At 56.9% G+C, this 14,524-nt stretch overlaps 1 protein-coding gene and 1 pseudogene across 7 annotated transcripts in view; one reads left to right on the top strand and one right to left on the bottom strand.

Annotated features, from left to right (window-relative positions):
* CFAP46 (cilia and flagella associated protein 46) overlaps positions 1 to 14,524 on the bottom strand; it is a 95,786-nt gene that overhangs the window by 34,668 nt on the left and 46,594 nt on the right. For all 7 annotated transcript variants that reach the window (XR_003421383.2, XR_008292032.1, XM_053207019.1 and 4 more), the window contains exons 26-35: positions 13,375 to 13,513; positions 12,847 to 13,030; positions 9,196 to 9,355; positions 8,670 to 8,896; positions 7,426 to 7,587; positions 6,629 to 6,778; positions 3,622 to 3,770; positions 2,735 to 2,833; positions 2,065 to 2,197; positions 1,177 to 1,323 (exon numbers count right to left, since the gene is read on the bottom strand). Coding sequence is in view for 5 of the 7 variants with exons in the window: in XM_053207019.1 (XP_053062994.1) it covers positions 1,177 to 1,323; positions 2,065 to 2,197; positions 2,735 to 2,833; positions 3,622 to 3,770; positions 6,629 to 6,778; positions 7,426 to 7,587; positions 8,670 to 8,896; positions 9,196 to 9,355; positions 12,847 to 13,030; positions 13,375 to 13,513 (1,550 nt within the window). In the remaining 2 variants the exon portion in view is untranslated. The remainder of the gene's footprint in view (positions 1 to 1,176; positions 1,324 to 2,064; positions 2,198 to 2,734; positions 2,834 to 3,621; positions 3,771 to 6,628; positions 6,779 to 7,425; positions 7,588 to 8,669; positions 8,897 to 9,195; positions 9,356 to 12,846; positions 13,031 to 13,374; positions 13,514 to 14,524) is intronic.
* Positions 5,304 to 6,437, top strand: LOC106985770 (phosphatidylinositol N-acetylglucosaminyltransferase subunit P-like; annotated as a pseudogene).

The raw sequence follows: 14,524 nt of genomic DNA on the forward strand, positions 1-14,524 counted from the left end.
ACATGTCACCAGGCTGTGACTGCTGTGGCCCCACAGAGGCGCGGCCATGGGGTAGGTGGCTCAGGGCAGTGAATGGCCGGGAGGGAAAGACCCGTGGGCACGTGGGACCCGTGTCAGGTTCAGGAGGAGCGGGGTGGCATCTGGAGGCGGCAAAGGTGGCCCAGCCACGCCCTGGGGACTGACTCTGCCCCAGGGGCTCTCAGAAGAGGCCGTGGCCAGCAGGGTGCTACGGCCTCTCGGGCCCCACCCCTCGCACCCCTCCTGGCCCTGGAGTCTGGACCGCACGCGCCTATCTGGCCACCAGGCCTGCACACAGCTCTCCTGCTGGCCGAGACCCGCACGCCTGTCCCCACTGCCTGAACCTCCCACGCCTTGAAGTTTTGTGCCTTTATTGGGGACTTCTCTGTCTCTGACCACCTGTCTGGCTCTGTAGCTTTGCCTGGTTCCCCAGTGGACACAGTTCTCAGAGCCGGATGCAGGTAGAACCACCCATCCGCAGGCGTTGGAGGGCCACGATCTCCGAGGAGGGGAGCACACGTGGGCATCCATGCTCATGGGGACACAGCCCAGGAGAAAAGCAAGGGCCCAGCGTGGGAGGGGAGGCTGGGCTTGGGGCCTCCAGGCACTAGAAGGGCCACTCATGGGGGACACCAGGAGGACCAAAAATCTGTGCTCGAGGACAGAGCAGGTTCAAGAAGCCCAGCGGATGGAGTAGTGGGGCCTAAGGAGCCGAGCGAAGATCTGAACAGCCAGGCCCGAGTGCTAGCCTTTCCAAGGGGGCTCGGAAAACCCCAGGCTTCCAGACAGGCCCTGGAGAGGCCCTAGACACCTGCAGGGCCCACACCTGAGGAGACAGGACAGAACTCATGGGCGGGGGGCTCAGCCCGGGCCTCCAGGCTCTCAGCCTCCACACACAACGGCAGGAAACGCAATGCTGAACGGCCCATTAGGAGCCCTACCATCCAAGAGAAAGCGGCCGTGGAATCAGGCCCACGGCAGCCAAGGGAAGCAGGGATGTTAGCAAACTCTGTGTACAGAAGGCAAGGAAACCAGAGGAACGTCAGGCAAAGGGCAGAGACTCAGATACAAGTCTAAGATGGGCGTTCCAGAATGGCAAGCAGCAGGCTGGCTTCCCAGCAGAGGGCGCATGTCCCCGCGGGCAGGGCGGCCTCTCACCTGGAAGGCCAGGTAGGCCTCCGACAGCAGCAGCCTCGCAGGCTGGTACAGATCCACCTCCAGCAGAACTTCTGCCTTGAGGGTCCACAGAAGGGGAAAGGACGTCCCCTCCAGCCCAGTCCCGGTCTCTCCGTTTATCTTCAAGATCTGCAAGGCATGGCAGGCACGTGTGCCCCTTCGGCTCCACGCCAGGAGGACCCGCTTTGCCGGGCCGGGCCCCCTGTCTCCACTGCGTGCAGTCTCCCGGGGCCTGTGTCTTCTGACCGGCTGCCTCACGCCCAGCACGCCCAGCACCAGGTGGCCCCTGCTCCCGCCCGAGCCCCGTGCTCCGTGGCCCCGCTGTCCTGTACCACGCGGCACCTGCACCAGCACGGGAGGGGTCACCGAGCCCCTGAATTCAGCAAGACACCGGGGCTCTTGGCACGTTCCTACCAAGTGTCCCAAACGGTTGACTCTGGGGGCTCAGAAACGGAGTCTCAAGTATGGAGCGGTGTCCCGAGCATGGTGGCCCGGACGGTTACTTTCCTTCGGGGGCAAGACCGCCCAAAGTGTGCCCACTGCGTGGAGGGGAGAGCTGCTTGGTGGTCAGACTTCCGGGGCCGCCTCTCTAGCTTCCCGGGCCTCCACTGCCCTTCTTGGTGGGCCCTCTGTGCCGCCCCCAGCCTGTCTTCTCTGAGTCCTGCCCAGGCCCCTGGGGGGAGCCCTCCATGGCGGTCTGTAGCCCCGTCTTCCCCGGAGACGTCCGGGACCCACAGGGAGGGGACACGGGAAACCCGGCAGGAGGGTTTGGGCGCAGCGCAGTCACGGCAGGTCCTGGCCAGTGGCTCGGGCTGCAGCCTCAGCACCGTCCCTGCCCAGCCAGGAACACGGTGCTGCGAGAGTGGGTACCTTATCCTTCGCTATGAGCGGCTTTGTCTCTGCTTTCTGGACCGCAGTTACGGGCTCGGGCACCGTCGTCAGACTTTCTTCGGAGAGCAGTTCCTTGTTTTTCTCCTTTCTCAAGGCGATTTCTTTTCTGCAGCTAACATAAGTAACACAACTAATACGCCAAAGAAATATGATGGCCAAGAAATACCTGAAAATGTCCAACTTCATCGGTCGTCAAGAAATACAAATGAAAATAGTTACAGGAAGACCGAGATTACAGGTAATAGAAAATGCCCATGACTGTCCCCAGGCATAGCCCCCACCCCAGGCACTGACCCCAGGCACAGATCTGCACCCCCCCCAGGCACAGCCCCCACCCCAGGCACAGATCTGCACTCCCCCCCAGGCACAGCCCCCACCCCAGGCACTGACCCCAGGCACAGATCTGCACCCCCCCAGGCACAGCCCCCACCCCAGGCACTGACCCCAGGCACAGATCTGCACCCCCCGAGGCACAGCCTCCAAGGCCGAGGGTCTCCCCACAGCCCACCGTCCGGCTGTGATGAAGGATGGGGCCTGGGGCTGGAGGGGACTCAGCCGAGAGCAGCCCCAGGGTGGCCAAATCGTCCCTTCTGGACAGGGGAGCGTGTCCCGCCGACAGGAGACCTAACAGCCGGGGGAGGCGCCGTACCTGGCCTGCTCCATGTCACAAAGGTATGTTTGCCCGACCACCTCTTCATGGTAAGTCGCTGCTTCTTGCAACTTCAAATCGGAACAAACTAGGGCAAGTCTAGGGGCAGGGGGGCAATAAGGAGAGTTAATGGGGCCACACAGGACCTGGTGGATCAGAGTCAGGCTGTACTGGGACCTGATAAAAATTGGTAAACGGAAAAAGAAATGTATAATTTAGTGAGGTTTTCAATAATGTTTAAACCCAAGCAAAATTACACAGGTGACTCTACCAAATTTCAGGCAGAGAAAATTTTAATACTCATTCATGTATTTTACTCAATACCTACTTATGGTCTCAGGGTCACCTTCAGAGGTAAAACTCCGGCACAGTGGCTGGGGCTCTGACCACCTCCCCCCTCAAGGAGAGAGGCTCCACTTTGATTCTGGTGTAAAATGGTTGTATTTTGAAATGATGTCAAGCTTGCAGCACAAATACCATAATTACTATACGCCCCTCGCCCAGATTCCTTCAGTGTGAACACTTCACCACATTTGCTTTACCGTTTTCTCTTCCTCCCCCAACACCCTATATTTTTTTCTGGATGAGTTGAGTGTCGGCTACAGGCACAGTGGCCCTTTATTCTAACACTTCAGTGTGCATTTCCTTAGAACAATGATCTTCTCTTAAAGACCAGGTAGAAATTGTAAAATAAAATTACTATTTTATGTTCAAATATGTTGATTGATTTGGTTTTACAAATCATAGGCACTATTATTTATAGAAATAGTTGACTACAGAATTAATATATGAAAACGCTGTTTGCTTTTATATTGCTTCGGGGAAATTTTCATTTTAGCCACCTAAATGCTCCCCAGTTTCCCTGAAAATAAAACAGCTATACTGACCGAAGATGGTACAGATCTTTGAGGCTCTTGCTGTCTACCACGGAGGCTGCAATTAGTACGCCCAATTGCAGGACTGGGATGGTGAGCTCGTAAAGGGACATCTTCTGCAGGGCTTTGACCAAGTGGTCCAGATAATATAAACTGTATGTCTACATAAACACACAACAAACATGTAAGGTCAAAGAAGGGAGGAAAGTTAGACCACTAGCTTCTAGGGTCTTTCTACAAAAACCTCTATCCTTCTCCATTCCAAGCACGGCTCTAAGCACACAGCAGGTGTCCAATAGTGTTTGTTGAACAACGAATGAATGAATGAATGAATGAATGAATGAATGATGTGCTTTCCTCCTCTCTTTCACTAATAACTTTTATCTTGTCATGTGAAATCACCCACAACCTTCAACATCCAAGTACAGTTAAAGGTCCTCACAAGAAACAATCCATTTATGAGGTGCCCGGGTGGCTCAGTTGGTTGAGTGGCTGACTCTGGATTTCAGCTCAATTCACAATCTCACAGTTCATGAATTTGAACCCCACACCGGGCTCTGTGCTGACAGTATGGAGCCTGCTTGGAATTCTCCATCTCCCTCCCTCTCTTTGTCCCTCCCCCACTTGTGCTCTCTCTCTCAAAATAAATAAGTAAACTTTAAAAACAAAGAAACAATCCATTTACATATTTACTCAAATTAATGTTTTTGTTAGATTTCTTCCACTAAAAACTACTGATCCATTAAAAACAGACTTTCTTTAGGAACACAAATACCTGCTTTAAAATTGAATATAGATCGAGAAGAACTAATACTTACAAAGATGAACTAGGTTTGGTAAAATTAGAGAAGTTAGATGAACTATTTTTAAAACGCACTAAAAGCACTGAAAACTGGGAAATGCTGGGAAAAATCACTGGGCCGAGACCTGGAAGACGATGGGTGTCCAGAGAAATTAGCCTCACGTATTGGGGTACATTTGTCCTGGGCATGTCTGCTGATTCAAGAGGAAGCTGGGAGGCTGAATGATGCTTCTGATTTTTTTTTTTTTTTGTAGGGTGGAGGCAAAAAACTGGAGTTGAGGGCCCACTGAAAGCTACATGTCCCGGCTGGTTCCCAAAGGGCTGCACCTTACAGTTAAGAGTGATCTAGAAGTAAAGCAGCCCCTTCAGGAACTTCATTGAAACCCAGTGGTCTTTGGGTGGCCTGGAAAGCGTGTGGTTCTTTGAGAGACTAATAATTGGTAAGTCCTGGTGAGGTTGATCAGGAAAGAGGGGTGGGAAGACACAGAAATCCCTACAGACCCTACAGTCACTAAAAGATAATAAAAGGATATTAAGAACAACATTATGCCAATACATCTGAAATTTTATATTAAGTGAAAATGTCCTAGAAAAACACAATCCATCAAATTGTAAGAAGAAACAGAAAATCTGAAGATCTGTATAACCATGAAATAAACTATATTCATAATTTATGACCTTCCCTTATAGAATAGGCCTAAAGGTTTTCACCAGGGAATTCTACCAAATTTAAAGAAGAAATAACAAATAATCTTATATAAATGCTCCCCAAGAATAGTTAAAATAAAAGGTGTGTGTAGGGGGGATCTTCTCTGGTGGTGAAAGGAACATTCTGGCTGACCCTGTGCTCTGGCGTCCCAGGTCAGAAAGGTTGTCTAAAGCCACAGGGAAAATGGTGGAAAATTCACTGCCCCCATTGCCAGAAAGGGCAACTGCGGCTTTGTTCTTTCTTAAGCTCCCAATTTGGCTTCATACTCTATCTTGCATGGGCTTTTCTTCCTTAGTCTCGGCTAAACTCCTTAGGCTTAGCCTACTGGCCTCAAAAATATAGAGAGGTCGCATTGCCTGCCTGCCTCCTCGTCACGACAGTAATCACGTATGTACTCCTATTTGGAATAGACACGATCAGTACCTCTCCACTCAACTCCATTCATACAATCAGAGAACTCTGCTAAGAGTCAACAGCAGAAGCGATACCAAGAGCCCATCCCAGCATTAAGGAATATTCCCTTAATGATGTAAACCGAGTGTTCTTTCTCGCAGCCGAAGAACCCGATGCCAAAAACTGGATTGTATGCAGACTTAACACCAAGCATTTATTATATTTTTGACGTAATAATTTTGACCGTAATTATTTTTACTATTTCTCTTAATTAATACCCAACACTGAAATGTAAAAAAGTTGAACTTCCCTTAGATTAAACTCCATTAATATTATAAATGTTCTCAAATATTAGTTATTAATGGACAAAATAACTGAAATCGTGCATTACCATGTACCAGACTTAAAAGAAAAAAAAGTCCTGAGAAGGAGAGATTCTCGTGGTTAGGCAGGGGGGCCCTAGGCGTCACCCCGCCGGTCATCGTAAGAGGGAAGCAGGGAGGGACATGACACGGAGGAGAGGACCCTGAGGTCGGAGACAGAGACGGGGGGGAACACGGCCCTGACCCAGAGACGCCGGGACCCCGGGAGCTGGGCGAGGCAGGGAGTCCCTCCCCTAGAGCCCCACAGGGAAGGTGGCCCCACTGACGCCCTGACTCTGGCCGGGCCAGACGGACTCTGGACGCCTGGGCTCCTCAGCCGAGAGGAGAGACGTCGGAGGCTGCTGCCACCCGGCCTGTGCCGACCGCCACGGCCACGGCGGCCACAGACCCCGACACGCAGCTGCGTTGGCGTGTTCGGGGTGCTCCTGGCGGGTGGGGGGGTGCGTGGCGAAAGGAAGGAAGTGTTTCCCGCGGACACCGGCAGTCATCTGGGGAGAGCGGCGGCCGGGAACGCGTTCCTGGGGACGGTCCCCGGGCCTGACCTGCTCCGCACCTTGGCCTGGGCGGCGACCCACAGGTGTCTCCTCAGCACCTCGCGAGGCCAGGCCTTGTCCCCGCCCCTCTTCTGGGCGTACTTCACAACAGGGAGGCTCCAGCTCGGGGAGACGGTTCGGGAACGCAGGCTGGCGGGCGCGTGGTCACGGCCCACACCACTTCTTTGAGTCAACTCACCGGCTTCTGGATGCTTGACGCGTTGACGGTAAAGTCGCTTTTATCTTGTTTAAATACAGATATCGCTTCCTCAGGGCAGGAGTAGGAAGCCCACTCCTCTGTGCTGGCCGGTAAGTCCTCAAGCCGTTTGCCAGGAACCGCGGCTGGAAGCTGTAAAGCGGGGACGGCGCACTCGCTTTGGAAGCCGGCTGAGCTCAAGCAGACAGGTGGTGAGCTTTGAGAAGGCAGCGCATCCCCGGCGCCCTTGGGGGCGGGGTGCCGCCCGGACCCGCACCCCCGCCCCGCCCCGCCCCGCCCCGAGAGCACCTCTGCACACGTCTGTCCTCCCTGGGGTCCGCGCCCAGGCTGTGAGCCACACCAGAGCCACGTTCGGTTTCACAGGCAAAACCCGCTCTGACGTCACTCCCGAGGGCACGAAGACGGTGCTCTCTCCCCTCGCCCAACAGAGTCTACCCGGAGGCACCCCGGCTCGCAGTGACCCCACCACCGGCACATCCAGGCCCGGCCAGCGCCGCGTAAAGGAGAGCACGGAGGGCGTGGGGCCGGAGTCCAGGGGGAGCGCCCGCTCCGGAGGGCAGTCGGACAGGACTGCCACGCGAGCGAGGTGGGGCCCCACGTGACGAGGAAGCCGTCTTCCCACTCCTCCAGAGAGCTGCCCTCGCACCCGCACACCCTCTGCCGGGGGGTGGGGGGCACACACCCTGGGGCACCCTCCCGACGGCCCGGCAGCCTGGGTGTGGGTCCAGGCCCTCTTGCGTGGCCCCAGTCTGTGGCCTGGAGCCCCACTGTCAGGGTACCTGCTCGGGGTCTCTGCCCTTCTCTCTGTCCTTCTCCTTCTCCTTCTCTTTCTTTTCCTTCCTCTTCTCCTTCTCCTTTTTAGGCAGTAGCAAATGTGAACTAGCTGTTGCTGCTAGAATTCTGCTTTCTGAAATTGATCTTCCTGCTGTTAACAAAGAAACCTGTGAAAAATGAAATCCAGGTTTGCAACATGAGGAACAGCCGCGAACGCACCCCCGCACACGCTCAGATCTGAGGGCAGCCAGTGGTCCTAACGCTCTGAGTGGCAACCTCACGCCACTCGTGTGCCAGGGCCACGTCGGTGAGCCCGCCCTGTGCACGGGTTACCGCAAGCATCCCTTGGTGACTGGGACATTTGGCCTCCAGGATGCGGGCGCGGTGGGGACACGGGGCTGACTTTCAAGGAGGGCTTGTCAGCTCTATGAAGTGAGTTCATGTCTCTAATTAAGAACACACATAACTTTGGGGAGCCTGGGTGGCTCAGTCGGTTAAGCGTCTGACTTTAGCTCGGGCCACGATCTCACGGTTTGTGGGTTCCAGCCCGCGTCAGGCTCTGGGCTGACAGCTCAGAGCCTGGAGCCTGCTTCGGATTCTGTGTCTCCCTCTCTCTCTGCCCCTCCCCTGCTCATGCTCTCTCTCTGTCTCAAAAATAAATTAAAAAAAACATTAAAAAAATAAAACAAATAGAACACACATAACTTAGCAGTTGTCCTAAAAGAAGCATAAAGAATCCTTGTTTGATGGGTGGTGGGACAGTGGGCTGGGGCATCTTGAAGCTGCTTTCCCAGTCCCGCCCGTCCTTCCCGCAGCCAAGGTTCCCAGCACATTTCTGAGGGGGGCGGGTACTGCCCGCAGGAGGTCCTCAAGAACCAGAGACTCCAAGAGCTTCCCCGGGTGGGGGGCCCTGTAAAGAGATGGTAGGGACAGGCCGTGCACAGAAGGTTCTAGAAGCCCAGCGGCAGGGCAGCTCGGGATTGCTGTGCCTGGGCCACCGAGGGGCAGGGAGATGCAAACATGGGCCAGCCGGCCGCTCCATTCACACGGGCTGTGGGCACCCCCGCCGGGGAACTTCTGGGCGGATGGACAAGGGTGCTGGGTGGGTTTCGGAGACGAGTGGCCTCGGCCACTGGAGCGGGCCTTCCTTGAGGGGTTTCTCGAGCAGGTGAGGCCCACGGGCTACAGGGAGAGGCTCGGACTCCCGTCAAGAGCTGGGGACCCAGAAGGGAGCAGCCTCGTGCCTCACCTGCCAGATGCGCTTGAGGAACGTGTAGGCCATGAGGCAGTAGTCCTGGTAGCTGGCCGCGCTCGGGGACACCATCAGGGCCAGCAGGGTGTAGGCGCGGGCCAGCGCCTCCAGCTGCCTCACGTTCCAAAGCTTCTCCAAGGAGACTGTCCCCGCAGCCTCGGAGACTGTCCCCGCAGCCTCGGACACTGGACTTTCAGGGGCTGTCTGAGTGGGCAGCTGTTCCTCTGCAAGACAGGGGTGCCCACGGCCACGAGCATGTCCACGCTCGGATGTCGTGGGCCCTTCTGAAGGGCACCTGGGGGCACGGGCGTCCAGGGCTCCTCCCCCAGCCAGCGGACCACAGGGCTGCCCGCTGGGAGCTGCAGGTCCCGGTGGGGGCCGTGAGGACACGCCCGTCCCAGGCAGGAGGGAGCCCCCCACCCAAGCGCCCGGGTGCCACGGGGAGGGCGCGGCTGTGCGCACTGAGCAGATGACCGCGAACCAGAGCAGATAACCACTGAGGGGCGTCCGAGCCCACCCTCACCTGCCAGCTCAGGGGCGTCCCTGGCAGGTGTCATCGCCAGCAGGATGTGAATCGCCCACGTCAGGTGGAAAGTTACGTCCTCCATGGGAAACTGTTTGTCATACAGCCACTCGCTGAATTCCAGGATGTATTCTACTTTTTGCCAGTCACTCTCTGGCTTCTTTGGGATTAAACAAAAAGGTCAGAAGGGGTATGTGTTCACTCCTCAGCGTCCCAAACGCTGGGACTGAGCGCTGGGATCGCTGCAAGCAGGCGGAGGGCTCTCAACCCACCTTCGCGGCGCGGGACCCTCTGATGGGACCCGATGCCGTCCACACTCGTGCACAACCTTTCCGTTGCTGATGGTCTTGTCACGAGACCAAAGCCGGGCGGTCTCCGGGCCCCCTTCCCACCCCGCTGCGGGCGCCCGCCGGCCCTCCTGAGTCTGCCTGCCTTCAGTCTGTGCTCAGCTTTGTGCCTCCCAGGGCACTCATTCAAATGTGTATGTGAGGCTTTCTCTGGACGGGTCTGTGGTTACCCAGGGCTCCGGGGTCAGGGAAGGAGGCTGTTCCGTCCAGCATGCAGCCCCAGAACCCCGCACAAAGTGAGTCGAAACTCACTGCACGAGGGACAGGGCTGCCGCTTCCCACCCCTCCCGGAGCAGAGACAGCCCAACTGATGTCTGGTCCACCTGCAGGGCCCCACACGCTCGCCCCAACCCCACAGCCCTCGCCTGACACCCAGGCCAGGGGGGGCCGCCATCTGCGGGCTGGGGAAGGCAGGACAGAGGAGGGTGGCACTGAGGAGCAGGCGTTTGATTCTGGGTGTCGGGCTGGCACGCAAGAAGACAGAGGGGGACGGGTGACGGGTCATGGGAGGTGAGGTTGGAGGGGGGTCCAGGCCAGACACGAAGTTGTGAGGAGACTCAGGGTAGAGGTGGGGTTTGGCTCTGGTTGAGATCACTGGCAGGGGTGGGAGGGGAGTCATGGATGGAGGGATCGGAGCCCTGAGTCCCACCCTCTTCCCATTAAGTGGCTGGGCTGGGAGGTGGGGGGACCTGGGAGCCCAGAGAAGGAAGCCAGACAGGGCAGGGGCAGGTCGGGGAGGGGGGGTGGCCTCAGGGTGCCCACGGCGGTTTTGGGGGCTTGGCAAGAGCTTTGCAAGGGAGCTAGGGGGGTGCCAGAGCCTGGGTGGGGTTTATGACGGACACCATCTTCTCAACGAATGGTGTTGGGAAAACGGGGCGCCCTCATGCTCACACCAGACACAAAGTGTAACTCAAAATGGATCGAAGACTTGAATGTAGGAGCTGAAACAATGACGCCATTACAACAAATACAGGAGTGTATCTTCGTGACCTTGGACCACGAGACGGCTCCGGGGACACAGTCCATAAACACAAGCAACAAAAGAAACAGAGTGGACTTCATCAAAACTACAAACGTTTGGGCTATAAACGCATCACCAACAAAGTGAAAAGCGCTTGAAAAGACAACGCACGTATACGAATCTCCTATCTCATCAGAGGTTGTGCCCAGGACACATGAGGAAGTCCTACAACTCAACAATAAAAAGACAAACAACTAAATTAAAAAATGGACAAAGAATCTCAATAGACATTTCTCTGAAAAAGATAGACAGGGCACCTGTCGGTTAAGCGTCCTACTTTTCAGCTCAGGTCATGATCTCACGGTTCAGTTTGTGGGTTCGAGAGCCACTGTGCTGACAGCTCGGAGCCTGGAGCTGCTTCGGATTCTGTGTCTCCCTTTCTCTGCCCCTCCCCCGCTCGCACCTCTGTCTCTGTCTCTGTCTCTCTCTCTCAAAAAGTAAATAAACATTAAAAATTTTTTTTCAAGCTAAAAAGATAGACAAATGGCCAATACATGCATGAAAATACATTGCTTTCTCTCTCTCTAAAAAAATAAATAAACATTAAAAAAAGGGGGGGCACCTGGGGGGCTCAGTTGGTTAATCTGACTTCGGCTCAGGTCACAGTCTCACAGCTTGTGAGTTAAAGCCCCGAATCAGGATCTCTGCTATCAGCACAGAGCCCAGAGCCTGCTTTGGATCCTCTGTCTCCCTCTCTCCCTGCCCCTCCCCCACTCGTGCTTGTTCTCTCTCTCTCAAAAATAAATAAACATTAAAAATAAATAGATAAATAAACATTAAAAAAAAAAGAACGAAAAAGAAAATACACACATGTGTGAGTCACCCGGGAAGCACAAGTCAAACCACAATGGGACAGCACCGTCCCCCCCAGGACACTAGGTCAGAAAGCCAGCTGGTGGTGCGGGCCAGGGTGCGGCCACACTGGGGCCCTCGCCGCTGCTGGAGGGAAAGAGCTCTGGAGAGCCGTGACCGCCCCTCGGAAGGTCCAGTAGAGCTCCCCGGGCACCTTGCATACACTGCTAGGTCTGTGCCCGGGAGACACGAACGGGGCGTCCGTGCAGTGTCTTTCACGAGAGCTAAACATGGAAACAACACGCACACCCGTCAACAAAATGTTACCTGACAACGTCTGCACACAGTGGAGCCTTACCAGCCAGAGAAATGGGTGAAGCTCGGACACAGCCATAACCCAAGAGAGCCTGGATGCGTTATGCCAGATGAAAGACGCCAGGCACAAAGGACACATCTTGTGCGACACATGCAAAACGGACAAACCCACACAGACAGAAAGGGGACCGCTGGCCGGCGGTGGGTGAGGGGACGGGAGCTAATGGGCCAGGTTTTCTGGGTGGTGGTGAAGCGTCCTCAAACCGACGGCAGTGATGGCTACGTGACCCTGTGAGTTCATGAAGATCCACCTTGCACCCCAAGAAACCAGAAACGAGGAACGAGGGGACTTGGGGTCGGTGGGGACAGACAGCCTTTGCAAGGAGCCTGGTGCCAGGGAAGCCTTTCCCTGGAGGGTGGGGTCCACACTACCTGGTCCCTTTGAACCCGGTGGGGACCCAGGTCCCAGGAGCCTCTTCACTGGCCGCTCAGCGCTGACCATGCAGAGCCTGTGTTTGGACCCAGAGCAGCGTCCTGACCAGTCCCCAGCTAACTGCTTCCCGAGGGACACACCACCCCTGGCTCCGTCGACAAACCTCAAGGCAGGATTTGCTCCATGAGAGACACTCCGAGTAACAGAAAAGCCCCGTCAGTTACCTGGCGCTGGTGGCGTCCTCAGGACAAGCTCAGAGCCGTGACTGAGGGGCGGCTTTGCCCCCCAGCAGAGCCCCCACCTGCCGTGGGGCCACGTGGAGGCGCCGTCCCCTCCCCAAACCTGCCCTGCTTCACTCCAGGTGCGTGGAGACGAATGTCTGCCGTGATTCTCGTCGTGGGGAGAGACCGAGACCCCCGAATCGCAGAAGGCGACACAGCCTGCTCCTCTGTGCCCGGTCCGGCCTTGGGCACCCCCTCTTTGCGGGCCTCACCCCCTCCCCCACAACCGTCCCCCGGGGCAGCAATGTGGGCGCTGCACCCACGCAGGGCCTCTCCCTCCACGCTGGAAGGTGCCACGGAAGACAGGGGTCTGTCTGCCTGCTCCCCTGCGCTCGTGAGAAGGGTGCGTCCCCTCCCTGTGGCTGCGCCCCACGCCTCCGCTGGGCCAGGGGTTCCCCAGGCCTCCCTCCTCGGGCCCGCGTCCACAACTGAGAGGCTGACGTCACGAGCACCCAGGCAGACCTGTAAGGCTTGGATAGCGTTGTGATAGCAGGTCAGCTCCCCCTGCACACTCCTGGAGTTCAAGGCCAGACGGTGCCACATGTGTGCCAAGTAATCTTCACTTTCATCTTTGAATTTCTGTATTTCCATCATAAAATTCTGGCCAAGTTTGGCCTTCACGATGACCATGTGTTTGAAAATCAGGCTTAAAAAAAAAAAGCAAAAGAGAGAAATTAATGCTTGAACTGAACGGTAAACAATTCAATATATAGAAGGCACCCAAAACTAAGAAATGTTTGTCCATTTTCCTACGTACAAAGACAAAACGAAACAGAACCTGAGTTACTTGGGGGTTTTTGTGTTGTGTTTTCCTTTGTCATGACTTGTGTGTTTTAAGTCCCCTCCCTTCTTGTGTTGAATTCCCAGAGGGGAAAGGGTGTCGCCAGTGGAGATGGGAGGGTGGGGCAGGGGGGCAGACGCAGGTTGGGGGGCCCCGGTGGGGCGGGAGGGAGGGGGGGATGGGGTGCCCAGGAGGGGGGGAGCGCTCACAGGCGGTGCGCTGTCCTCGGCAGCACCTGCACAGCCTCGTCCAGCACCTTGAGGCCCCCCTCCCAGTCGCCGCGGTCCGCGTAGCAGTGGAAGAGCAGGCCGTAGAGCGCAGCGCGCAGCGTCAGGTCGTCCTCGGCACCTGCGGCAGGAGAGGTGCTCGGGGCTCCGAGAAGGGGCAGCTCCAGGCCGCCCCGACCTGCGGGCCTCGGGGCGCCACAGGGAGGGCTCCCGGCACCATGTGAGAGCCCGGAAGCCGCGGATGTCCCTGAGGGCGGCGTGCGCCCGGTTTGTCACACGCATCGGCGACCCCACGGGCCTGACAACGACCCCCAGGGCCAACGCGACAGCTGTCCGGTCGCGGGGGAAGGGGGGCAGGGCCGCACGACAGCGGTCCTTTAGGACCAGCCGCACCGAAGAGGCTCGTGAGGGGCTCACTGTCCCCCAGGCTGCCCCACTGCTCTTCCTGCCTCTGCATGGCTCACCTTCGAGGGGTGCCTCCTGAGCGCCCCCACCCCCTCCCCGGCCGGGCCTCCACACCCTCCACACCTGAGCTGGCTCACACTTTTCGTTTTCCGAGCCCTGTCTCTGTTTCTGACTCCCGTTACTTTTCTACCTCGTGAGGGAAGAAGAATCCTTTCTGGAGAGCCCTGACCTGCACTGCCGGGCGTGGCTGCTGGCCAGGCCCGGCAGGTGGCGGCATCGGGCTGATGGACGGAGACCACGCCTTCCTGTTGACTTGCCACCAAACGTGCCACTGCGCCGCCCAGCTTCAGCGCCCCCCTGTCCCGTGTAAGCAGAGGCCCCGTGGCGGGTACGGGGCCCTCAGTGGCCATAGTTTACATGGGTGAGCGTGTAGACTTCTTGTCCTGTTTGGATGTGAGACCAGCCGGGAGAGCAGGCCCAAGGACCCAGCCAGCCACACACACGGCCACACGGCCAGCACAGCACACACTGCCCGGGACCTGCGTGGCCTCTGCACCGCCCGTGCTGGGATCTCAGGACACAGGTGTCCCTGCGTCCACACCCAGGAGCAGGTAGATTCAGGCACGTGACTGGGTCAGCCAGTCAACCCCGATCAACTCGGGGGCCTCGCGGTGGGGCGGCGAGGACCGCCAGGGTCTGCCATTTGAGTCCCGACTGGCTCAGGTCC

The sequence above is a fragment of the Acinonyx jubatus genome, chromosome D2, assembly GCF_027475565.1.
Source record: "Acinonyx jubatus isolate Ajub_Pintada_27869175 chromosome D2, VMU_Ajub_asm_v1.0, whole genome shotgun sequence".
NCBI classification, from domain to species: domain Eukaryota; kingdom Metazoa; phylum Chordata; class Mammalia; order Carnivora; family Felidae; genus Acinonyx; species Acinonyx jubatus.